Source organism: Amblyomma mixtum, chromosome 7 (assembly GCF_055824585.1).
Source record: "Amblyomma mixtum isolate Tamu chromosome 7, ASM5582458v1, whole genome shotgun sequence".
NCBI classification, from domain to species: Eukaryota; Metazoa; Arthropoda; class Arachnida; order Ixodida; family Ixodidae; genus Amblyomma; species Amblyomma mixtum.
This window is the reverse complement of record NC_143018.1, coordinates 61,901,050-61,926,311: the sequence shown is the minus strand read 5'-3', so window position 1 is coordinate 61,926,311 and position 25,262 is coordinate 61,901,050. Positions and strand designations below refer to the sequence as shown.

The 25,262-nt window shown below is 45.5% G+C and overlaps 1 protein-coding gene across 1 annotated transcript in view; it reads right to left on the bottom strand.

Annotated features, from left to right (window-relative positions):
* LOC149336268 (uncharacterized) overlaps positions 1-25,262 on the bottom strand; it is a 42,138-nt gene that overhangs the window by 4,624 nt on the left and 12,252 nt on the right. The window contains exons 6-9 of the mRNA XM_089554104.1: positions 7,509-7,743; positions 3,505-3,664; positions 1,847-1,959; positions 734-869 (exon numbers count right to left, since the gene is read on the bottom strand). Of these exons, the coding sequence (XP_089410230.1) occupies positions 734-869; positions 1,847-1,959; positions 3,505-3,664; positions 7,509-7,743 (644 nt within the window). The remainder of the gene's footprint in view (positions 1-733; positions 870-1,846; positions 1,960-3,504; positions 3,665-7,508; positions 7,744-25,262) is intronic.

The window sequence follows — 25,262 nt, the reverse complement described above, 5'->3', positions numbered from 1 at the left end:
ACGTCTAAATGCAGCGTTGTGCGTAGCAATCATCTGAAATAGGGCCGATCTGAACGGGGACCACGGGAACGGAAAACTTTGAAGTCGTTTAGTGAAGCATGGCTGCCAAAGTATTCAGGAACGAGAAGAAAGCGTATAGTGCACGAAAACTACACTGTATGTTTCATTTCAATATTGCAACCTCGAAAAATCTCCGGAGCTGCCCTTTGAAAACCTTAAAAGAGTAGAAAATAGTGCTAGTTGGTTCACACTTCTGGGTGGGTACAGCAGGAACAACAAAACGCGGACACAGAAAGAAACACACAGAACGTGAACGAAGCTGATTGTCAACTAGAAATTTACTGGAAAGCCCGCGCTTTTTGTTTCCTTGTCAAATTATCTTGCTTTCGTCTCCCGTGGGGTTCATTCAAGAAAGAAATTTCTTTTCTTGATAAAGCGATTGATGGTGCCCTAACGCACTGCTGTCCTGTTTCCCGTATCGCCCATGCTTCAAAGATTTCACGTGTTACTTGGTCTACATGCCTTTCCATGACTTGCACTTCATGCAACTTGGGCTCGCACTTGCGTGCTTTTTCCTTCTTTTTGCGTTTTTTGTTTCTTTTACAACCTCTGCAATCTCTGAAAACCTCCCGTGGCTATTTACTGGCGCTGGCGTGTGTTGAGCCCAGGACTGCTTTTCAGCGTCGTCGTCTGTTAACGCTGCGAGGCGCTTCATTACTTCGGGGGTACTTACTAAATTGTACGGGTAGACCTCCTGGTTTATGATTTTCGACGAGTTCCAAAAGATCGGCGGCAGCACCTGCCCTTTTCCCCGGTCGTCGTGGACCAGGTGGCCGTAGACGACCACGCCGTGGACGTGCAATATATTTCTGGAGGAAGATGAGAGACCAAATAAACGCCTAATACCGTGACCTCATAGAACGGGAAATTTCACTGCTCTCAGTGCCTGTCGCTCTTCACAGGCTAGCATTTTACCTCCCACATTATGTTTGCGAAGTAATTATTGCCGCTGGCTTCCCTGTATCGCTTGGTCTCGGCGGCACCGCGAAAGTCGTGATTTTAGTTGGTGGATGTTCATCCCGTTTAAAATGCGCATGATAGATATAATACCTACGGAAAGTGGCAGAACTTGTGCTGGATGACGCGCATTTCAGTACACCAATTTTTTCAGCACAAAAGTCTATATTCATGAAGTACAAAACGCTGAAGACAATGACATCTTGCTATGCGAAAGCATTTTCGGCTAAAGCTTTCATGATCAGCATCTCTTCAAGGCTCAAGGTCAGACGGTGTCATGTTGTTTGTTACTGTCGTTAAGGGTGAACTTGAAAATTGGTGCCGAGCCTCATTTGATTCTAGCAATTTTTTTTTCCTCCCGAAATTGACTGCGCGGCAAGTGTAGGGGCACTGGATTGCCAGCCATATAAAAAGTATGCCCAGAAACCACCCGAGATAACGTCCACTACTGGAATAAACTGAAAGGCGATTAAATGATATAGTACTTTCGCTTGTCGAATGGAATGAAGAACGGCTTGAACTTTTTTATACTGTTCCTCGGATTTCTGAAGAAAATTAAGCCAAAGATATCTTTTGTGAGCTTGAAACTTTTGCTCGCGTTTGATGGAACAGCAGGCACCTCAGTGGCCACGGTTACAATTTAGGCCTGCTGGTATTACAACATCCTGATTTTTGTTTTTGTTTTTTTTTTTTGCACGCAAGAAGAGGTCAAGAGAGAGTAGAAGGCGTGAACAGAACGCTTCCTCGCCGATATTTCAAAGTTAGAAGAGCAGTCACATCTAGAAAACTGTGCGCGGCAAACTGACGCACGACACTGCACCGCACCCACCTGATATTGTTACGTGTTTCGTTTATCCACCGTGCGGAATTCAAGGTACCGGCGACCATGAAGTAACTAGGCCGCGCTGGTTTCTTTCCTTTGTGAATGACGTCTTTGACCCTCTGCGTACCCAGGAAAATGAAGCAGTGAATGTGTGCAAAAAGGCGTTAAACATGCATAGAAGAAATCTTTCACAATTTCTTGCTGATTGCTACTCTGACATGCAGGTATGACAGAAGCACAAATAGAAAAAAAAATAAAACTGCGAGTCTACGGAAAACCATCTCTAACTCGCCCATATCAAACAAATCGAGTACGGATATAGCCTCCATCGATCTGATCAACCTTGACGTACCTACATTCTTATAGAGAAGAAGTACCAGGTGACTAACGATGTATGCGACCACATTTCAACACACCGTACCCAGTGTGTAAGGAAACCCCCTTTTGACCTTCGCTTTAAAAGCTTTAAAACAACGAAAGCTGACTCTCTGTATACAACGTACGCATTCCAAGCAGCCTAGTTACCAGTTTTGTTGCCTCCACAATGACCGAAGGAAAGAAGCTTTCCTTGGCAGTGAGCGTCAAGTCTAAAGAACAAATCATGACGGCATAGTGGCGGCTTTCGGCAGTCATTAGCATCTTGTGAGCGATAACCTCACAACAGGAGGAAATAAACTAGAGCCCTGCCCGAGCGCTGTCTGCTTGTCAAGAACCCCAGGCTGTTGGCAGCAAGGGTGTCAGCGGAACTAACAACCTCATTTAAAAGTTTAACACTATTCGTGAGGATAAACTTTTGAAAAACTTTGTCGCTGCACGAAGAATTTTTCAACTTTTTTATTACGGAAGCCTTAACGCAGTTTGTCCTCGCTACTTCACACTTAAGCTTCGCAGTGAAAAAGCTTCGAGACAAATGTCCGGCGTTGTCATATTATTATATTTGGACAGAGGGGCGTCCTTGGTGATGCGTGCACAGCAGTAAGTTTCCGTTTAGTACTGCTAAAAAAGCGCACGCAATCTCTCCGAAATGTTCACACCACTGTAGTGAAGCGCGAGAACACCTCGCACGCGTAGCCGTACGCCTCGAAATGAAAGCTTCACAGCTTCTAAATACCCGAAGTTGAAATCTCGCTCCTAATCCATAAGAAGTCCGAGCCTCTTGGCAGTAGTCACTTCTCTAACTAACCTAACCGAGAAAACCAGCAGTTTCCAGGGTAGTGCTGATTAGTTAAACAACTCTAAACAACTCAGGAACTAATAACTTCTCGTAGAGTCACGGTAACTAACACGCAATGGTGCCGTGCTAAACCTTCCTCTAAAGACGATTTTTTTTTTTTTGAGGAGGGTAAGTTAAGAAAGGCGTACATGCTTCCCTTATTTTCGAGCCGGTCTGCTCTGGTAAGTAATAAGGGTAAAAATCCTACCATAACCTACATCACACTGAGTATTTCCCCTAAAACATTGGAGAAAATGCATTCGTAAGTTCTTTCTCTTTCTTCGGCTGTAATGTGAATTTTTTTTCTGTGTGTGTGATCGCCGTCATGACGCAAAAGGGACTAGAACGGGTTGCTCCTCTGGCATCCACGGGCAACCTAACCGACATACGTTCCTATGGTTATGTGTATTTCGCATGACACGACTATGCTGCCGTAAACATGCCAGCTTACCTTCAGGGTTTGGTACACCTCTCTGTACGACGCTTCGCCAAGCTCAAAGTGCGGTAAAGTGAGAAAGCCGTAATGATATATTTTTTTCCTCCAGAATCCTTCCAGTGTTTCCTGGGCAAGAGCGTCTTCGGAAAGTTGTTTCGGCATTTTGTTCCTGGCTCTGAAATTGAAAATGTGATGAGCCTCAGAGCCACTGTATAATCGCGGTAGCCAGATTACATTTACCCTTTCAGATGTTATTTAAACAAATGTGTACAGTCTCGGTCAAAAATCTTAAGGCCAAAAGATTTTCGCTTCAGCCGCATAACAGAGCCATTGCGGCAATATGAAAGACCGAATGATCTTTGAATGCTAGCAGAAGGTTTCTTTTTGCAGTAGAGAAGCCTCCTGCTTGACTTGTGTTTTGAATGATCTGCTGCACGGAACATTCCAGGAACATTCATTTCGCTGCAGCTCAACGCTGTGGCCTTAAGACTATACATATGGACCAAGATTGTGCATAGGAACTCGCATCTACCGTTTTCGCTCGCATAGTTAACGCACTGCCTAATTCGGCTGTCAAATATCCCCCCTTTTATTTCTCCCAGGTAATGATGGACGCCTCTTTTTCGGTGGTCTAATGACGGGAGTCTATGCTAACAGGTGCCCTATTTTTGAATGTAGAAACAAATACGCCATATTCCAGCGCGCCATCTGTCGAATGTCGAGGCTACTATACCTCGCCCTATGGGATGAACAGCCAGTAAGAACATCCTGGGAGGCCTCAGAGATCCAATCGAAACCACGACTGGTCACAAAGGGTCTCCCTGTTTGACTTGCAGTAATATTGACTGCAGCAATTTGCTGCGGTTGGGCTTCATGCTTAAGGCTGCTAATTGCGCTCGGGTAGGCCATGGTTGTGCTTTCATTGTACAGCAATATGCACCGGGTTTAAGAATAAAATTGTTAACTATATATGCACTCGAGTGCGGAAGCCGTTACGAAGAGCGTGCTTTGTTTTATTTAGAAGATAAGCCCCACTGGATGGCCCCTCTATTCCGCCAGCCTTGCTTATGTCCTGTCGCTGCCACTTCATAATTTTTATGAGTATTTTACCCCGGGTAATGAACGCACCCTGTCATTTTCACAGAATATTTGTGAAAAGAAAGCGAGTTCGTTACGCGTGTAGATACGCTATATGTGAGAGTGCCAGAATCAAGAGTTTTTTTACTTGAGACGAATTTAGTACTTTATATATCACAACTTATTCCACATAGCGAATCCTGTAAATAACTTTCCTTAACAGTGATCGTGGCAGCATGTTCTTCAGCAGTATTGTACACTTACTTTCACACACGAGATAGATATTTTTTCTTGGCTTCTGACACCATTTGTGTTGCCATATATGACCCCTTTAAGTTTTGTATTGCAATATAGTATATGACCCCTCCAGCGCTTCTCCGGCGAAATCTGCTGCTTCAATGTTACAGTGCTTAACCATTTTGGCGTTATCTACATAACTTTGAACAAGCCTATAAAGTATTAACAATTCGTGTTTCTTCGTGTTTGTCGGTGCATTTTTTTTTTTTTTTTTGTGCGGAGATATGGTGAGCTGTGTCTTAAAGTGCAGAGACTTTTCTCTGGTGTTCCTTCTGGTGCTTCGGCCTTTCATCTGGTGTTTCAGTCTCATTATTCTTGCCGTGAAAATAGTGTTCAGTATAAATATTGAGAACTCATCGGTAACACCACTAAGAATGATGGCTTGTGGCTGTTCTCTTCGTAACGAGCGAACACGAAGAACACAGCTGGGTTTATGTGTGGTAATGTGTTATTGAGCGGCTTTCGTAATGTGTGAGTGTCCCGCGCCATCTCTTGAAGCTGCGGAATACTCCATCGCTCTTGTCTCAACAGGCCGCCGATTGTGGGCGCCACTGCGACACGTCAAGTGGATTCTGGTTGTTCCTACGCGTAGGCTTTGCCAATTGACCACAATTTGTAACGCTAATTGGTCAGCATAATTAACTAGATGTTTCTCGCTCTCTAGCGTACACTGCGGTGTCAAGCGCTCACGCGAGGCCTCCTTTTATCGCCCTCAACCAACGCTCCTCCATAGCCGAGGACACGGGTCTTCCACCGTGGCCGAGGATACAGCGCCTTACTCTCAACCCAAAGGACAGGGGGTTTGAGTGTCAGCTCGATCATTCTTCTTTTCAGCGCAATAGCTTTTCTTTCTTGAGGGGCACTATATAATGGTGGTGGACTGACGTCACAATCCTGTAGACCAATGAGGATTTGTGCAGTGACGTCATCATTGTTGTATTTTTTACTCTGTGGGGTGTTTGAATTTTCCGCGCTAGGTCATGTGCTGCGAAGTCACATCGTCATCAACCAACAGCAGTTTTGTTCAACGTCACTAGATTACCTGGTTGCATCTTTTCGAGTTGGTCCAATGTTTTGTGAGTTTACTTATCTTCATGGAGTACTTCTGAGAGCACGAAATGAAACCAACGCGTTTGTTCTTGCAGAACGCCGTTGCAACTACTCGCGTTTCATTGAACCACATTTTACAAGTATGTATGCTTTTAATGCAGGGCGCATTTTTCTCTTCGTATCTCACACATTCCCGTTTCGTTCGCACACTGTTACAGTGCAAAACAATCGCCGTTTTTGAAGACAAACAAGAGCACCAGATCAACGCTTCAAAGAACGAATAGTGCTACCAAAATGAAGGAACAGGGAAAGGACAGACACAGACATGCGCTGAAACTGGGAACTTCTACCAAACCAAGTCATTGTCTTGGCTCTGAAACGCAGATGGCGATGAGCGCAGTCAACACGGCGGGGATAGAAAGAACAAGGTTACGACGAAGAATGAAGCCCTGGGTACCAGAATTGAATTGTAGCAACAACATAATAGGGCGAGTTTGGTATAGCTTCTTGAAAGAACGAAACAGCGCAGCTAAAACGAAGGACCAGGGAAATAAAAGACTATGGACTTCGAACAAACAGAGATCCAACTCACCCACTATGTATGTTGCTGTACAATAAATCAACACACACAATTAGAAGCGTTTTACTGAATGACATCTAATGATATGAGTTTATTCAAATGTTTAGGGCAATCCCCCAAGGTTGAGTAGAATTGTAATAAGGGACTAATTACTCACTGGAAATCACCGAAGCACAGCCGTACGGCTACAAAGGAAAGCTATACTTCTTTATCATAAACTTCGCAGTTAAAGAAAAATTCGTCCTGTTCCAGGCTTCGAAACCGGGACCACCACTTCACCGGAGCAGTCGCTTTACCAACTGAGCAAACCGGGACGGCAAGCTAACGGTAGGGCGAGAGCGAATTGATTAATAACTCGAAGTGGGAACAGTGTTGGTCAAATGTTTAGGGGAATCCCCCAAGGTGGAGTCGATTTGTAATAAGGGAGTAATTGCTCATTGGCACCCACACAAGCCAGCGACTGCGTGTTATACAATTCGGGAGTAATTACTCCCCACTTTTCCCGTACACCTGATCGCGAGTTACTGCGCCGTCTTCGTTCCGAGATCTGCACTACAGCCACGAGAAGTACATTAAATGCGCAGAAAAATATGATGTAATACTGCACGCCACCATCACAATTTCATCGAAGCATACCCAAGAGAAGAGCGTCACTCAGCGTCGACTCAGGCAAAAATGACTTCTCGAAAGCAACGGCGCTGCGATGGGAGGGAACCGCTGAAACGAAGGCTTGCCGGCGTTCATCCAGATTTTGGCTTCTCACTCAATTCCACACCATTTAGCACTGGTTTAGCTGCCGATTGAGGCAGCAATGTAAGCACCCCATCCACATGCATCCCGCTGCTTGTTCGACCTGCTTTAGTAGATGGTCCTGCTGATTTTTCGATCTTTGTTCGCTCCGGCTGAGGTAGCCATGGATGGCAACATTGGGCTGTGCATGGACGCTTGTACGCTAGCGTTTTGCGAAGCAATGCGGGTCGATTGATTTTCCCTTCCCACGACAGACAACACTCACTCGTAGTCGAAGCTGACGCCGTACTCGGTCTTGGAGTGCTGGGAGGCTCCCAGGATGATGAGATTCAGGGTGGCGTCGTAGGGGCCGCCGGGACCTTCGACCAGGGTGCGGTTGTGCTCGTGTGCCTGGTAGAAGATGAAGTCGCAGAGGCCGTCCTTTGGAAGCTCCCAGAACTCCCTGATGGCCGTGGTGGCGTCGAGGACGCAGATGAGCGAGTTGTACGGCATCGGCTGCTCTGGGGGAGGGAAAGTACGTTACAGAGAGGTGAGCGTCGCCCACCAAGGACAACTGACGATCAGTCTGGTCTGAGGTAAGAGAAGCGTTCCAGGAGGAGGACGGGTGGATACGGGTAGGAGGACGGGGTAAAGGCATGTTAGGCTTGTTAACAGACACTGGAGACACTGGTCCAGTGACGATTGTGTTGCAAGGAGATTTGGCGGCAGCACTGCGAGGAACTGTAATTAAAGACATTAAGGCCATGGTTAAGCCTTTGTGGTCTATCCCGGGGGGGGGGGGGGGGGGGGGGGGGGGGAAGAGTCGAGAAAGCAAGAAGTTAATAGCAGCAGCCTATACTCTTCAGATAAGTAATTATTACTGCGATAGCATTAGAACCTTTGTCGCACCAAAACAACGCCTATGTCGGAGACTAAGCTGGCTGATTGGTCGAGAGAGGTCACGTGGTCTTACAACGACATGACAGCCTGCCTACCGTGGCAAGCGGGAACTTAGCGAAGGATTGTGAGCAGCCTGCCCTCTGTGGCAAGCGGGAATTTATGACCGGTTGAAGAAGGTCATTGCCATTTCTGACGTCATCAAAAACCTGCCCACTAGGTTGTGAGCAACATAGTTAATGACAGCGCCAGGCTAGAAAGAGCATCGAAATAAAAAATTGTTAAAAAATGTGACGCACAAATTTCGGCACCGCCACAGCATAGCGGATACCTGCTACAGCAGCTAGCAGTGCGAATATGATGACTGAATGACCGAAAATTGCTAATAAACTGACGCAAACACACACAGAAGTCGCTACATATACTGCGACAAATGTGAAATCTAATGATATCGCACTAGACTCGTAAGGTGACTTCAGCGTCCCGACAGTTTCTTCTTTTCAAAAAGGGTTGTTACACACATTTTTTTGTGTAGCAAAATGAGCACACGGCTTGCGAAAGCTGCTCGCATGACGACACACTCTCTCCTGAATTTTTTTTTTTTTCCATGGTTTCACCCAAGAGGAGCTGGAGTCTTGTTTGAAGAAGCAGACACATCCCGCCACCTATGAAGAACGCGGCTAAATAAAAGTAGCCGGTTTCGAAAACAGGTGAAGCACCTTTAGTCCTTCCTCCTAAAGTGTCCTAAAGCGCTTGGATACCCTGGGTTAGTCTCAATCTCGAAGCTCATTCTCTCGGCGTTATCTTCCCATTTTATTCTCTTTACTAACACATTCGTGGTGCGACTTAGGTCCGCGTGCTGTGGGATTTCAGTACGCGTATTCCGCTACCCTCCAATAACCCCCCCCCCCCCCTTTTTCTATCTTCCTCCTTTCGCACCCTCCTCCATTCCTATCCTCATACCGCGGTTTAGGTGTCCACAGGGAGTGAGGTAGTTATTTACTGCGCCTTTTTTTTTCTAACTGTTCATATAATCATGAACCTGATAAGTCCTGTAAATTTTTCACTTAAGCATAAGGCAAACATTCGACTGCGGTGATCAATGTTTAGAGAATAAACCAAGCGCGACACGGTTAATTACAGCGCAAAAAATACGGGATTTCCTTCACATGAGGCCAGCGATTAATACAACCTTATGTTATTGATCTGTCCGAAAAACAAAACATAAGAGCCAGTCAGCATCTATTCTGTTTCAACTTCAGGACCAGACCTGATAATTGCTGTTGACTAAGGCATGTTGCCATAATGGAAAGCCAGCAGAAGTTAACTACTCACCCGTCGTGGTTGTCGGCCCTGAAATGTTTATCAGTGTGAATCATTCTGCACCAAATAAGTCACAAGGGTTGAATATTGTTGATTAATGTGCAAGCACAGCCCTGTATTTTCATACCACAGTCGGAAGAAAACAAGTCAAATAACTGCACTACGTTCACCTGCATATCACATGTGTAGGCAGGGGTAGAATCCACGCTAAGGTGCTTCGAGCAAATATTAAAAGACACAGTAACACGAAACCCCAGCCCCTTCAATGCTTCTGCGCGCCTCTTCAAGCAAAGAAGCACATTCCAGCGAGCTCAATTTTCTTTCAAAACATTTTTTTCTGAATGCTGACTTCTTTTTAGCGTCTCGTACTGTATAAGCGCTTTAAACGCTCATGTTTTTGTCAGGGAGCAAATAAAGGAAATTAGTCAAGACATGGCGTACATGTGAGAGAGTTCTATCTGCGGGCAAGAAGGAGTCTTGTACACGTTACAAAAAACAAGTAACCGATTACAGTTACAATTACTTTATCCGAAATGTGGTCAATACGATTCATGCAAAGTAACTGAAGAATTATAGAAAACTAAACTATTAAGCTATTTTTCATCTGTTTTTTTTAATAGCATAGCACAAATATCCACGGACGAGAACGAGCTGAAGTGGCTTGTTTGATCTATAGATTTATATTTATAGATCTAGAGATCTATAACGATTGATCTTTATAGATCTCTATAGATCTATAGATCTCTAACTCTACAGATCTTGGAAGTTATGTCGATATAACACTATCATCACTATAGGTCTATAAAGCTGATAGAGTTGGCAGAAAAGAAACGCGTTACTCAGAAAGTCTTATTCATCCTTAGGCCTATGTTTCCGGACATATATCATTCCAACACTGCTCAAACCGCTTGCATTGTCTCCATTACAAATTATTTTGAATAGGACGACTCAACAATGCAAGGCCGAATGAAATTCATACTTCGCATACTCATAAGCGCATGGGCAATGTCAGAGTCATGAACACGTTTAAACAAACATAAAAGACCGCAAGCGGGCAGAGTGGGTGAGGGAACAAACGCGAGATAATGACATCCTAGTCGAAATCATGAGGAAGAAATGGCTTTGGGCAGGGCATGCAGTGTGAAAGCAAGATAACCGCTGGTCCCTAAGGGTAACGAAGTGGATCCCAAGAGATGGCAAGCGCAGCAGGGGGCGGCAGAAATTTAGGTGAGTGGATGATATTAAGAAGTTTGCGGGGATACAATGGCGGCAACGAACAAAGGACAGGGTTAATTGGAGGGCCATGGAAGAGGCCTTTGCCCTGCAGTGGGCATAGTCGGGCTGATGATAATGATGATGAAACGCAGCGTGGGAAGAAACGTAACTCCCGTAGCCGACGGAAACTCTTTTCATAGTGGCTCCAAAAAGAACATGGACGGCGCTTAACCCACTGTTAAGAGTACAATGCGAAAGCATTGTACTCTTCAACCCGAACTCTTTTACTCTTCAGCTTCAGCTTGTACTCTTCAGCGAACATTGTACTCTTCAGCTTCATCCCGTGCTCCTCCAGACCGCGGGGAGTCCTCGTACCCCTCCATCTGCTTATGCGAACAATGAGCTTATGCGCAGTGCCATGATGGACAGGTAGCAATGACACTGAATTTATTTCAATTAATTTCATTGCCACCTGCCATGGTGGGCAGGTGGCAATGGAATTAATTAAAATAGGCAACCTGCTTTTTCGTGACATGGAGGGATGGACGCCAGCTTTTTTTAGTGAACGGGTCATCTAATGTTGTCGTATTAATAGTTCTGCATCAAGTATTTTAAGCTACTGAAATATAACAAACGCTCAAAAGTTGCTTACCCTTCGTAGTCGTCGGCGCTGAAAATTTACAAAATAAGTAGAGCTGCTTATCACTGTTCAGACATAAGTACTGCCGGAAGGTTGAATTTCTACTCAATAGTTTTCTGTTGCAGGCACCGCAGCAAAGATGAATTTAATAGAGATAATAACAAACGCAAATCAAGGTAATAACATTGAGCTTCCCATCATCAGAAGGTATATATTTTGTCCGGTAAGGATTAATGCATTAATAAATTTGTCACATCAAAAAGCCCCTGATTTTATTTTTGTTCCGGAAGCAACACTACGCTAGGTGTGAGAGATTTCGCAAGCCCCGGATAGCCTCAACTGCGCATGCGCGAGGAGTGTGTGTCAGACAGTTACCGCGTAATTTCCTTTCCTCAAATACAATTTTCATTTTCCTCATTACGGCCCCTCTTTCCCTTTCTTCTTTCACTCCCAGTTCCTCCCTTCCTCTACAAACGGATGACGAGTGTCCACCGAGATATGTGAGACGGTTACTGTGTAATTTCCTTTCCTCAAATACAATTTTCATTTTCCTCATTACGGCCCCTCTTTCTTCTTTCACTCCGACTTCCTCCCTTCCTGTAATGTGCGGTTCAGGTGTCCACCGAGATGACAGAGAATTACTCTGCCGTTTCCTTTCCTCAAAAAGCGTTGCGTGCGTTCAAAGGGCAAAGCATCGCTCCGAACGGGTAGTGGCGTTCCGTGGACTCCCTGGCAGCGTTAAAACACGCTGTCGCGTTCCACTCCTGAAGGCGAAGCTTGAGCGTCATTAATTAGCAGTTAATTAGTATCAGTCATTAATCAGTAATTACCCACTGATTAGTAATTCGTCATTACTTAGTAATCAGTACTTCATTATGTGTGACGTCATCCAGTGGTGACGTCACCAGTGCCACAGAGGCAGTCAAAGTGGCGCGGAAAACGCTTTCACCTCTACGCACTTTAGACAGTCAAAGTGCCCCCCGAGAAGGCGCCGCCCCCGCGATTGCCGCGCCGTTGCTTCCGCAATCCTACTCGGGATGGCCATTGGTCAAATTTCCACAGCCAATTTTTTTCAAGTGTCATAATTTGTCGAATTTTCGTGCAGAGTATAAAGAAAAATCTCATGGTGATAGTGAATTTCTATGGCTCAAGGGCATCTGCGGATAAAGAGCGCCATGGCACAAAGTTTTTTCGCTTTGCTCAAGGTGGGGTCGAAGACACTTTTCCCAAACATTTTGCCCTAAAAATTCGCTGTGGCTTAGCTTGGTTAAGCCTGGTAATTGCGAAAGCAATATCCGTACCTACGCCATGGTACAGCTGGTAGTGTAGCTGGTGGTGGTGCTTGTGGTTAGACTTTTGGTGATGCATCGGTTATACAATCCAATCCATTCCAATGCCACGGCCGCTAGATACAAAGCGCAAAGCGACTTTGCGCTTTGCATCAAGCGGCCGTGCCAATGCAATGCAATTCAATTCAATCCAATCCACTCCTATCCAATCCAATCCAATGTAATCTACTCTAATCTAATGTAATCTAATCTAATCCAATCCAGTCCAGCCAATCTAATCTAATCCAATCTAATCCAATCAAGGTCAAATGAAGGTAAATGGTGGTCACCGCCGCGGCACGGCAAAGGCGTGAAAGTGCAAGTAGTATTGCTTTCGCAATAATAAGCCGAGCACCAGGCCAGGGGAAAGCTTGTACCTATTGTATCACCACTGGGTACCCGGCGGCACTGGGGATCGAACCCCGCACCTCCAGCGTGTGAGGCGGATGCTCAACCAATAGGCCACCGTTGCGGAAAACCTGATATCTAACAACATTACAACTTTCGAACATCACGTCTGTACCATACTGATAGTACCACAGGAGCCAATATTGCAGTTACACCTGCCTCGTCGTTCACAGCTTTTCGTGCAAAATCTAAGCGCACATTTCCTAAAACTTGTTTGCAATCTAAAATTGAGTGCGATGAGTCAGGCCGGCACTCGTTCAATCCTGCGCTTTAGGCGCGAAGAGGTCAGTTTGTTATGCTGCGAAAAGCGACACATTGAGACTGAAACTATGCGCAAGTTCTTGAACGTCATCGTTGACTAGACAAATGGTGGGTTATCAACAGACCCCGGCGAGAGCACTGGTTAAAGAAAATTGTTTGCAATTTAGAAAGAGTTGGTTTAGAGAGAGTTAGAAAGAGGTTATAGAAAGAGTTTATTCTTTATGGTTCTCACTGCTGAATAATTATCCTCACGGGCAAGGAATTGCAAAGACCGCAATGCGGAGCCAGTAACCCACTATGCGAGTAACTTTATATTCGTTTGAATATAACGGAATATTATTAACGAGAAATTAAAGCTATAGCTGTCAAATACTAGTGAAAAAAATTGGCTGAGGCTTAGCTCTGCTGTGCCACGATATGCGTAGCGTGAGGTGAGGACGAGATGTCCACATCTCGGTGGACACCTGAACCAGAGGGAAGGCGCATAACTGCCCTCTTAGAACAGTTGACACATGAACCGTGCTTTAAGCTAAGTGGCGGTAGTCACAGGTGTGCGCTGCATGCGTCGGCATTGACAACGTTGTGCGAGAAAATCGGCGTTGAAGCCATAGGCCATCGGCGTTCATTGTGTTCATTGGCGTGGCGTTGTCAACGTTTTACACACCGATCATTTTAAGGAAAGGAAGGCGAGCGCGCGAGGTGAGGCACGCCACCTGTGCGCCGTATGACGTCACTGCTCCTCGCGCATGCGCAGCACGGCTCTCCAGGAGCCACGCGAAGCTGCTCAACCTTGGCCAGTGTAGCTCACGATACAAAAAAAATTGACGTGAACTTATCCGCGTATTGTAAGCATTGACAGTAAATTCTTATTACAGTCAAGCGTAGCACCATGATAGCCGACCAAAATTTGTTATTTATCGCAGATATAGCCCAAGCACTGTAACGGTTCTCCTGTCTGGACAGTGTAATTCGTCGTACTAATGCGCTCATACATATATGTCGTCGGCGAGAGGGCCCTTATCCTGTTACGTTTTGAAGCGCACCCACACTGACCAGGCTTGCAGGCTGAAGTTCCCAACGTGACACTCATTATTTTCCTTAGCCTCTTTTTGCGCACAATATCTTCATTCCAAATCAACCACTCATTAGTGCTGCCCTTAGGCCCGTGATTAGCGCCGTGATTCTACAGAACACTTATCATTGCCCGCCTTTAGCATTACCACGATGGCGCAGCTCCTCGACGCCTTTAGAGGCTAACAGAAAGTTCATTATTACTGCAAGCTCGATCAGCGCAACTCAAACAAGCTCACGCGTAAAAAGGTGATACTTACTACTTTTGGTTGTTGCAGTGACCGTATGCTTCGCTGAAATAGAAAAGACATCAGCACTCGCATAAGGCACGAATGCCCTGCCTATGCAGTGTGCCATCTTTAATACGTGGATGGTAGGTGCATATTATACATGACGCTTTCGAGTACATTTGTGATCACCGTTAACACGAACACCCGAGAGTGGTTCTTTCAAGCCTATCGAGTTACTATGAACTAAGAGTCAAGAGACCTTCGCAGCTATAAGAAAAAAACTTAGCAGACGATCGTGTGGTAAGCAGACAATGAGGCAGCACCTCAACGACATGGTGCACCAAACGACACACGCACCTCTGCTCACGGTAATGGAGACCACCACTGTACGTATGCACCATTGCACTTATGAATATCCGCTTTAAGTACGGGGAATTCTGCCAAGAGAGAGCGAAAAGGTGAGGAGGTTATCCAGAACAGCGTTCCGCTGAGTTACCCTGCACTGGGAGAAAGCGAAGAGAAATATCAAAGGAAAATAGGAAAAGTAAATGACGCAGTCAGGACCAAAAGAGTCAGTTAAGGACTTGGTGTGGAATTCTGGCCGATGGTTGGACTCCACAGGTGCGCCTGGCTAGCGTTAAAACTGCCAAAAGAGCAAATTTTCACTTTCACGCAGTTCAGGTGTTGCTTGCTGGGACATACGTACATACATACATACATACATAAATACATACATACATACATACATACATACATGCATGCATGCATGCATACATACATACATACATACATACATACATACATACATACATACATACATACATACATACATACATACATACATACATGCATGCATGCATGCATGCATGCATGCATGCATGCATGCATGCATACATACATACATACATACATACATACATACATACATACATACATACATGCATGCATGCATGCATGCATACATACATACATACATACATACATACATACATACATACATACATACATACATACATACATACATACATACATACATACATACATACATACATACATACATACATACATGCATGCATGCATGCATGCATGCATGCATGCATGCATGCATACATACATACATACATACATACATACATACATACATACATACATACATACATACATACATACATACATACATACATACATACATACATACATACATACATACATGCATGCATACATACATACATATGTGCGATGTCAGTGCACGTTAAAGAACCCCAGGTGGTCGAAATTTCCGGAGCCCTCCACTACGGCGTCTACCATAGCTTTAGTCGCTTTGAGACGTTAAACCCGATATACCATACATACATACATACATACATACATACATACATACATACATACATACATACATACATACATACATACATACATACATACATACATACATACATACATACATACATACATACATACATACATACATACATACATACATACATACCGTGGTGGCTCAGTGGCTATGGTGCTCGGCTGCTGACCCGAAAGACGCGGGTTCGATCCCGGCCGCGGCGGCTGGAATTTCTTTGGAGGAGAAATTCTAGAGGCCCGTGTACTGTGCGATGTCAGTGCACGTTAAAGAACCCCAGGTGGTCGAAATTTCCGGAGCCCTTCACTACGGCGTCTCTCATAGCCTCAGTCGCTCTGGGACGTTAAACCCCATAAACCAAACCAAACATACATACATACATACATACATACATACATACATACATACATACATACATACATACATACATACATACATACATACATACATACATACATACATACATACATACATACATACATACATACATACATACATACATACATACATACATACATACATACATACATACATACATACATACATACATACATACATACATACATACATACATACACCTAGACAGACAAGCCGATACTTAGCAAGTATGGGGAAAACTGTCACGCACTTGTCATGGTCGTTGTCTTGGGTGTTGCCTTTGCTGTTATCTTTGCTGTTTTCTTCGCTGCAAACAAGCAACGACCGCGTGAGGTTAACATTCTTTTAAATCTCCTCTTTATTCGGTGCTACGCAAGTTCCTCGCCTGTGTTAGTAGGCTCATCATTTAAGCAAACTGCCCAGCATTCATTCACAGAGAACCCGCTAACTCGTCATAAGTAGTTTCCTTTAACGGTGCCTCGATGCCAGCGCCCCAAGGCCCTTTGATGATCCCCGTCACGTTTGGTGTGAAAGCAACTTTTTTGAGGCGAAAGCCTTTAATGACTCGTACTGTCGTCCGTTCGCAGAGGGTGTCACGCCTTTGGCAGCGTTTAACTCGTGTTAACTCGGGAACTAAAAAAAGATAGGAGAAAACGAATGGTTGCTTCAGATAGAGGCGGAAAAAACGAACCTAGAAGCCAAGTTTGATGACCGTAGATTAGTTAATTATGGGCAAAAATGTCTAAATAGCGTCGAAATAGCGCGGTCGTCGATATAGCCATGGGAACGTTGGGACGTCACATCCATCTAAAGTCGTCACGGCAGAGTGAAAATTGTTACAAAATGGTCGGAAAAACGTCGTATTTGTGTCAGATTAGATGAGAAAATGTGTAATACAGCGTAATTAACACTTAAGATCCCCGAAAAATGTATAATTTGGGTATCGATGTAGCCACGGGAAAGGTGTGACGTCCCATGCACCGGAAGTAGTCACGGCATAGTGTCCCCTGCTTCCGCCTCTCAACACTTTAGTTGCCAAAGCGTCCTCGCAATTTCTTGTTCCTCGCGTTCTGGTCGAAAGAACAGCTGCCCTCCGTCAAAGTCTTCCAATTAGAGAATCATATAAGAACTTTCTGTAATAAATTAGGCAGGGCTTCGTGTCCGCATAAAAGCCCAGAGCAATCGCACTACCTTAAAATGGTGCCTCTCGACCTAGCAATCGCTGTCCTTAGTCTGAAGGGACGCGGCAGCGTTAAGCACCGGGCCTCCAGACTTGTGTAAAGTGGGCTCAAAAACAAAACTCGCTCAATTCCCTTCAATCACTCCAAAATCGATTGGCGCAAGGGTTTCAGGAAGCGCAATAATAGGAGAAAGAGTCACACAGCAGTGGTAACTGTGCTCCCGTTCTCCGGCCCGGCCATCCTTGGAGACAGAATCGTGAAAGATCTACTAATAGCTGTGAGTTTAAAAAGAGATTGGTGAGTTGAATAACCGATTACATCTCGGAAATGCAACTATTTATGTAACTGTCGCACATCACATTAGTATCATCATCATCATCAGCCTGACTACGCCCACTGCAAGCAGGGCAAAGGCCTCTCTCATGTCTCTCCAATTCACCCCGTCTTTCGCCAGTTGCGGCCACTGTATCCCCGCAAATTTCTTAATCTCATCCGCCCACCTAACTTTCTGCCGCCCCCTGCTACGCTTGTCTTTTCTAGGGACTCACTCCTTTACACTTGACCAGCAGTTATCTTGCCTTCGCATTACATGCCCTGCCCAAGCCCACTTCTTCCTCTTGATTTCGACTAGCATGTCATTAATCCGTGTCTGTTCCCTCATCCACTCTGCCCGCTTCCGATCTCTTAACGTTACACCCATCATTTTTCTTTCCATAGCTCGCTGCGTTGTCCTTAACCTAAGCTGAACCCTCACTGCTAGCCTCCACGTTTCTGTCCCATACGTGAGTACCGGTAAGATTTATATTACTGCATCCAAAGTAGTAAAAGTGTGCCTGAAGTGAAATAACTGAGCAGATATTGAGCGTAGCGCAATAGTAATAATATTAAGTTTTTGTGTGCTTACGTAGGCATATATTGTTGCCCCAGCGTTGCTAGGCCAACGATCAGAGCTACCCAGCCAAGCCATTGTGGGGGGCGCCAAATATTTTGTATCCCGTTTACGTGAACCGAAATCTTGGACCTGGGCGTTTTTTCTGTAGTTTCCAGCGGAATGTGAGCGCCATGGACGAATCCGGCCCCCGAATCAGGTTCATTAGCAATACGCGATAGCCACTGAGCGGCCGAACCAATTCCTAATGTAATGTTCCTCCTTCGGAATAAAGATCGCGTACGCATTTTTCCTTACCTGGTGTCGTCTTTATCGTTTTCTTGCGAGCAGCTGAAAGGAAGCAAGAAGTTTATCCCAATGTAAAATTAGTGCAAAACAGTCGGAACTGAGAGAGTCAGCGCTGGGGCGACGTTATTGCCGGAATCGCTTTGCACAGACGCAGGCACCCGCCATTAACAATACCTACTCCTTGTCTCAAGAGTTATCGTTATGGCGGGCGCAAACACAGGCACTGTCCGTCTTTCTTGTCCGTGTTGCTACTGCGCTGTAGCGCTCAGTATGATGAACCAACGCAACAACCACTACGTATTTGGCAGGCTTTAAGCATTGTAACCTGCGTTTACGAAAAAGGAACTATGCGCTCAGACAAAATAACGAGCCTACATCAGTAGCTTAGTATCCACAACATAAAATCTGCACTTTTTACTAGGCACAAAGACGTTTAATATAAAAAGGAGCGTGAACATCAGAAGCCGTGACGACCGACCATTCGCTTTTCCTCACTTCAAATGATAAAGAAACATTGCAACCAGCAAGTTAATCTGTTTCGCATCTTAAATAGATTACAGGAAATAGCAGCACTCAGAGTCCCAATGAAACGAGGTAAGTTGAGCTCTCCGGAAGTTCCATACGAGTGATGTATGAACCAGTAGAGTGCAAAGCCTCAAAAGAACCTCAAGCGGCGAAAACAATGGCCGGAGCAGTGTCGTCAAACACGGCCGGCCCAATTATGGCACGCCATTTCATGGCGTCGTGCTTGATGTCATGACTCCAACTGGTGTGGAGAGAACTACCAACTATAATTCAGGTTTGAGTTTCTCAGCTAAAGAAAAGGAGTTTTCAGCGCTTAAGAAAAGTAAAGCAAGTCGAGGAGACTGATTGGTTAACTGTCAAGGCCTAACGACTCGCCGTAGGCATCGCCGGTTGCCGCCTGGGCCCTACAACATGAACTGGTGGGCGAGTTGGTCAGACATGGTTGTCGATGGCGTAGCGTCGTCAAAGCTACGATGGCTCCCGTCAATGACCGCAGGACGACTGGGTGCACTTGTACCTTTGTCATCGTTACGAGGGCTCCGAGCCGCCAGGAGCGAGCTACCTCTGACATGGCGCGAACTTGGCATCATCTCTGCCCAGAACATCTGCCGTTATTATAAGCTACGTACGCCCGCGTCACAGGCTTAGTTAATGTCGATTTGTTGCAAATTTAATTGCTTTCTTGAGATTTATTGTTGCACCATTTGTTATCATGGAGTTTGGCTGCATACATCAATTCTACGCTACGGTAAAGTTAGGCGACTCGGACATCTACCCCCATGTTAGGAACAGATTTTACAGCGACTGCTGTCAGGGGCACGTTTTCGCTTCTACAGTGTTGCCGGCACAAAGCCGCGCAATGCTGATTGGTGAGCATGTAGTAACGTAAATTTTAACTCATAGATTTTAACGCCAACATGTCTTGGGCAGCTGATATTGAACATCTCATCAAACATCTCCATGTAACTTCTGTGCATTTGTCAGCTTGCGTTCAAGGCTACAGGAGAGAGTGTTTTAAGATATGGCGTCACTGTTTATGGCTTGTCAAGAGTAAATCAGATCGACAGGCTACTGCAAAGAGCCGCGATAAACGTTTTGTATGGCTCATCTTCGGGGACCGTAGATAGCACCAGGAATATGCGCGAAGCTGATGCATACTTTCTTCAAGATTTATTTATGCACGTAATAACTAGCAGAACCTACCACCACATCGGTTCGGGTGACCCTATAGTGTCTGGGATATCGTATTACTTTTATATAGTCACCGATAATAGCACAATAGCAGAGGATGAATGTCTAGCTTTAAACTAATATGAAACCTCCTTGTCATCTACTTGATATTTTGACGCTCAGAGACTTCCCAGAGACTTCAGAGACTTCCCATCGCCATGCATCCAAAACCAGATTCTTTCAGCCTATATACGACACTATGTAGTACTTTGTTTAATTTTTTTTTTCTCCCGGATTTGCAATGGTAACATGGGGTTCCAAGTTAGGCGATTTTAGTGATTGTGTATTCTGCAGTCTTGCAGCAAAGCGGGCGCTCATGGAATCACGTTCGCAGGTTCCCTGAGCACGACCCACAGCAAAGGTATGCCTGCTTTAAATTATGGTCAAGGCTTTGAATTCTGAGCGCTTTTAACAGGTTACGAAATAATTAGGCCAGGAGGATACATTCACCATCTTTCTTCGTCAAAGAGAAAAATTGTTCCAAGGGTTTCTGTTTACAACATACATGTCTACATGCATTGTAAAAAGATTTCAACTCATTTTTTTTTTTTTCAAATCAGCTTGCCGTGGTTTTATCAGCTGTCGGCGTATTTGCCTTTAGCGACAGGTTCCGGGTCAAGGAACTTACTCGGCCTCTTGGTCTCTTCCGCTGTACTTGACTCTTCCGCTGCAGTTAGTGAAAAGGACCCTCAGTACAAATTCGTGCTTGAAGCGAAAAACTTCAGAACGAGACTAAGGAAATTCGTTCCCCGTATCGGCTTTATTGTTAGCACAAGGACAGAAATGCAAAATTACGTGAACTGATAAAGCCGCGTCATTCTTTCAGAGAAATAAATGACCAACTACAAAATCCACAACTTTCCTCAACATGGCTCCCCTGCTACCGATTATGAGTGCAGACACAGTGTAATTAGTCGCCGAGATATTGAGTTATGTGAATGCTATGTAACCATACCGCTCTCCATTTAAATTATCTCCACATAGCAAATTCCCCCCGCTGCGCGTAGTTTCTCGACTGATCTCGGCAGACAAACTCCTCCCTTGAACATGCTCAGTCACGTGGTTTATGATGCTGCTTCGTGTTCGCAACTTTCACGGGCTATAGGGAGGGCTACTGGTAATTCAACACAGCTGCCATTGAGGCACTCGGGCAGCCGTCACGATCTTTGCACGCTGTGCACTGGATCCTCGGAAATCACGTCTCTCAAATAAAGTATTCGATGGTGCTAGAGTACGGCTGCTAGAGCATGGCGACTGCAGTCGGAGCTCCGCACGCCTCGGCGCGGTCTAGCGCTAGTGCATGCCATCTATGTGCTGCGCTAGTGCATGCCATCTATGTGCTGCGCTAGTGCATGCCATCTATGTGCTGCGCTAGTGCATGCCATCTATGTGCTGCGGAGGTGCCAGAGGAAATGGCCCCGGCCAAAATCTGCCCGGAAAGATAGGAACCTGCCGAAACGATGCCTAGAAAAAAAATGGCCCCAATTGAAAAGATTCCGCTCGAACACTTTCGTGCAAGAAAGTTACGAGAGTGTTTAAACCGCACAGTCCGTCCCAGAGGACGCAAGCAATCTTCAATTTTTGCTGTCCCGGAAGTGTACTCTGCATAGTCCTGGAGAGAGCGTTGAATGGCGACGGAGCGAGCGCCGACTCAGTACTGGACATTGTAATTGGTTACGGGAGCACCTTCAGAACTTAAAGGCCCGACTCCAATCCCACTTCCGAGGCGTGGCGCCACGCTCTGGCGCGCTAAGCGCCGCGCCGCGTCGGACGTCGAGAGAGGTACACATCTCCATTCTCCGGGAAATGACTCACGCCGTTCGCGTCTGGGTTGATGTTGCTAGAAGCAGTTCGACTGCCAAGAATGGTGAGATGTAGTAATTCGCTTCATTAAATGATTTTAAAACGTGTGGAATGTATTTGGCACACAAATAATTAAGTACGCCTTTTCACTGTGATGCTGCATCTCAGAACTTGCAAAACCAGCAGCGCCATCGACACTCGCTCACTCTGTGCTCGCGTGGGGCGCGCGCGCGCCGCGCGCCAAATATCTGGTAGGGACAGATAGGAGCGTCGACGCTCGCACTGCTCGCGTGTGACGCCGCGCGCATGCGCAGACTGGTTCTGGCTGACGCGCGTGAAGCCTGGCGCGCGGTGACGAGCGGCGCAAGTGTGTTTGGAGTTCAGGCTTAAAGTTTCGATGGCCGCCCACACTGCTCGGAGGGTGTGACAGACGATGCTTCCTAGCCTCCTGTTCTTGGCGTCAGAACGTCTTTGTCCTGTTACCTCGTACTACTGTGGCTGAGTGGATGTACCACGTCGTAGGGGGATGGGTGGGAGGAGTCCCATGCGAAGTTACCACGCCATTCGCTAGGTTTACACGCTTATCACCATCATCAGCCCGGCTACGCCCACTACAGGGCAAAGGCCTCTCCCATGTCTCTCCGATTAACCCTGTCCTTTGCAAACTGCTGCCAACGTTTCCCCGCAAACTTCTTGAATAAATCTCATCCGCTCAACTAAATTTCTGCCGCCTCCTGCTACGCTTCCCTTGTCTTGGAATCCACTCCGTTACCCTTAATGACCAGCGGTTATCTTTCCTTCATATTACATGCCCTTCTCAAGCCCAGTTCTTCCTTTTGATTTCGGCTAAGATTACACTAACCCGCGATTGTTCCCTCACCCACTCTGTCCGCTTCCGGTCTCTTAACATTACACTCATCATTTTTCTTTTCACTTTTCGTTAGCCTCCACGTTTCTGCCCCTCAGGTGAGTACCGGTAAGATACAGCTTTTGCATACTTTTCTCTTGAGGGATACTGGCAAACGGCCATTCATGATCGAGATAACCTGCCGTATGCGCTCCACCCCATTGTTATTATAGTTACTTCCATCTCATGATCCGGATTAGCGGTCTCTACCTGCCTATGGCTTCCGGAAACGCGTGTTAATTAAAATATCCCCTATATCTCCTGTAACTGGTGGCATTAGTCCATTTAATAGACGTATGTTAAACTCCAATCGCTAAGCATGGTCCCAGAAACCACCACTTAAAATGCCGCCAATTAATTTCCAGAAGTTACAAGTAGACTTTGATACATGTTGCACAGTGTTCTACTCATTCACACTCACCAATGTATTTCCTTTGACGACAGCTTGACTGTATTGATACTTATTGATTTTAATGTGTTTGCTTGAGTTATTTTATTGCATTGCGGTCATGGAAGTTTTGGTGACACCATTTTTCACGCTTCCTGTTTTTTTTTTAATTTCTTCTGTAACATTTCCTTATTTACCTCTTTTTATCGGTGGTTGATACTCCAGCAGGCGGAACTAGACTGCCATGGCTGGAGTTCCGATGGCAGTTCTAGCAATAAGAAACATGAATTTTGATGGCTGGAACCAGATCAAAATTCATGGTTACAACACAACCGTGGGTTCTTTTGCCTTGGAACCTTTGTGGCCGTTTTTTCCTGTTTTGCAGCCGGGCCCGTTTCTTCTGGTGACATTCTTTTTTAACTGAACTCAGGCTGCAGAAGACGCAGTAGAACAAACTGCACGATGGGCGTTAAAGGGACACTGAAAGCAACGATATCCATTTTTCTCTGTGTACTGCAAGGACAAAATACGACAAGAAATAGAGACAGGACACGTAGCGAAAAGCAGAAACTATCAACTATGCATTCAAACAGTAACTGGCCTTCTTTAATACCCATCTGATATTCTTCGCTTCGACTGTACGTGTCCCGTCTCTATTTTGTGTCGTATTTTTCATCACAGCGCGTCGAGGAAAAATGAACGAAAACCAGCTAGGTCAACTAGTTACCTTAATAACTGCATGCATTCTCTTTCTTAATAGTGGGTTCTATGGCTCTGTAATAATTTTTGTAATAATATTTGTTCGCCAGCAAAAGACGCATTGTGACGTCAAGACCGAAAATGACTCGGATTACCGTTTCGAAATGAATATAGGTGCTGCCTAGGCTCTGTGATCACAGAATTAAATTTGGCATCACCTCACCGCAGCTTTCTTGCGGAAACAACTGTCGGTGGCGAAGTCTGTTTTACTCCTTCTCGACCTTTATAGCTCATAAAACATTCGTTTTCAGTCAGCGTAGCTTCTTTGTTAGTGTCACTTACACTAGAGACGTATGCATTTTACACATACCCTAGGGCCACCCTACCAGCGCCGCCTTTCCGCTGAGGACGCACGGCACAAGGAAACGGGGACCAAAATTTCCAAAATGGCAGCAAAAGCGCGCACACATTCTTTCGCTTCCTCGCTAGTGGCTCGCTTTCAACTGGACGTCTTGGCGCTGTATTGTTCTCCGCCCTCTCATCGAAGGCTAACTTCCTTTCCTCTTTATTACTAGCCTCGCCCTCTAATATATCCTCCTCCATCTGATTAGGTTTAAGCCTGGCAACAGATATCCATCAGTATTGTACTAGCTTTGGCTCCATATCTACATACGTCAAGCACAAAAAACAGAAATAACCTGCCCAATGTGTTCACAATCGCCTGTATAAAAATTGACGTCCCCCCTACAGTTCGAGCCGGACTCACTTGTTGTCTCCTCCGTGGTAGCCGCTGCGCCCTCAGTCGTCGCTGCAAAGCCAACCGCAACCGCTGTGTGAGTTTACGGCATTCCCTCAGCACGACACTTTAACTGTCGGATCACTATTTTTAGCGAACATCACCTACGCTTTAAAACGGCGAAAAAAATAGTGTAAGGAAAGATTGTTAGTGACGTATAGGGTCTTCAATTTTCTGCATATGTGAGGCGAAAAGCCCTGTTTGAGTGTCGAAGGAAGATCAACGTAGA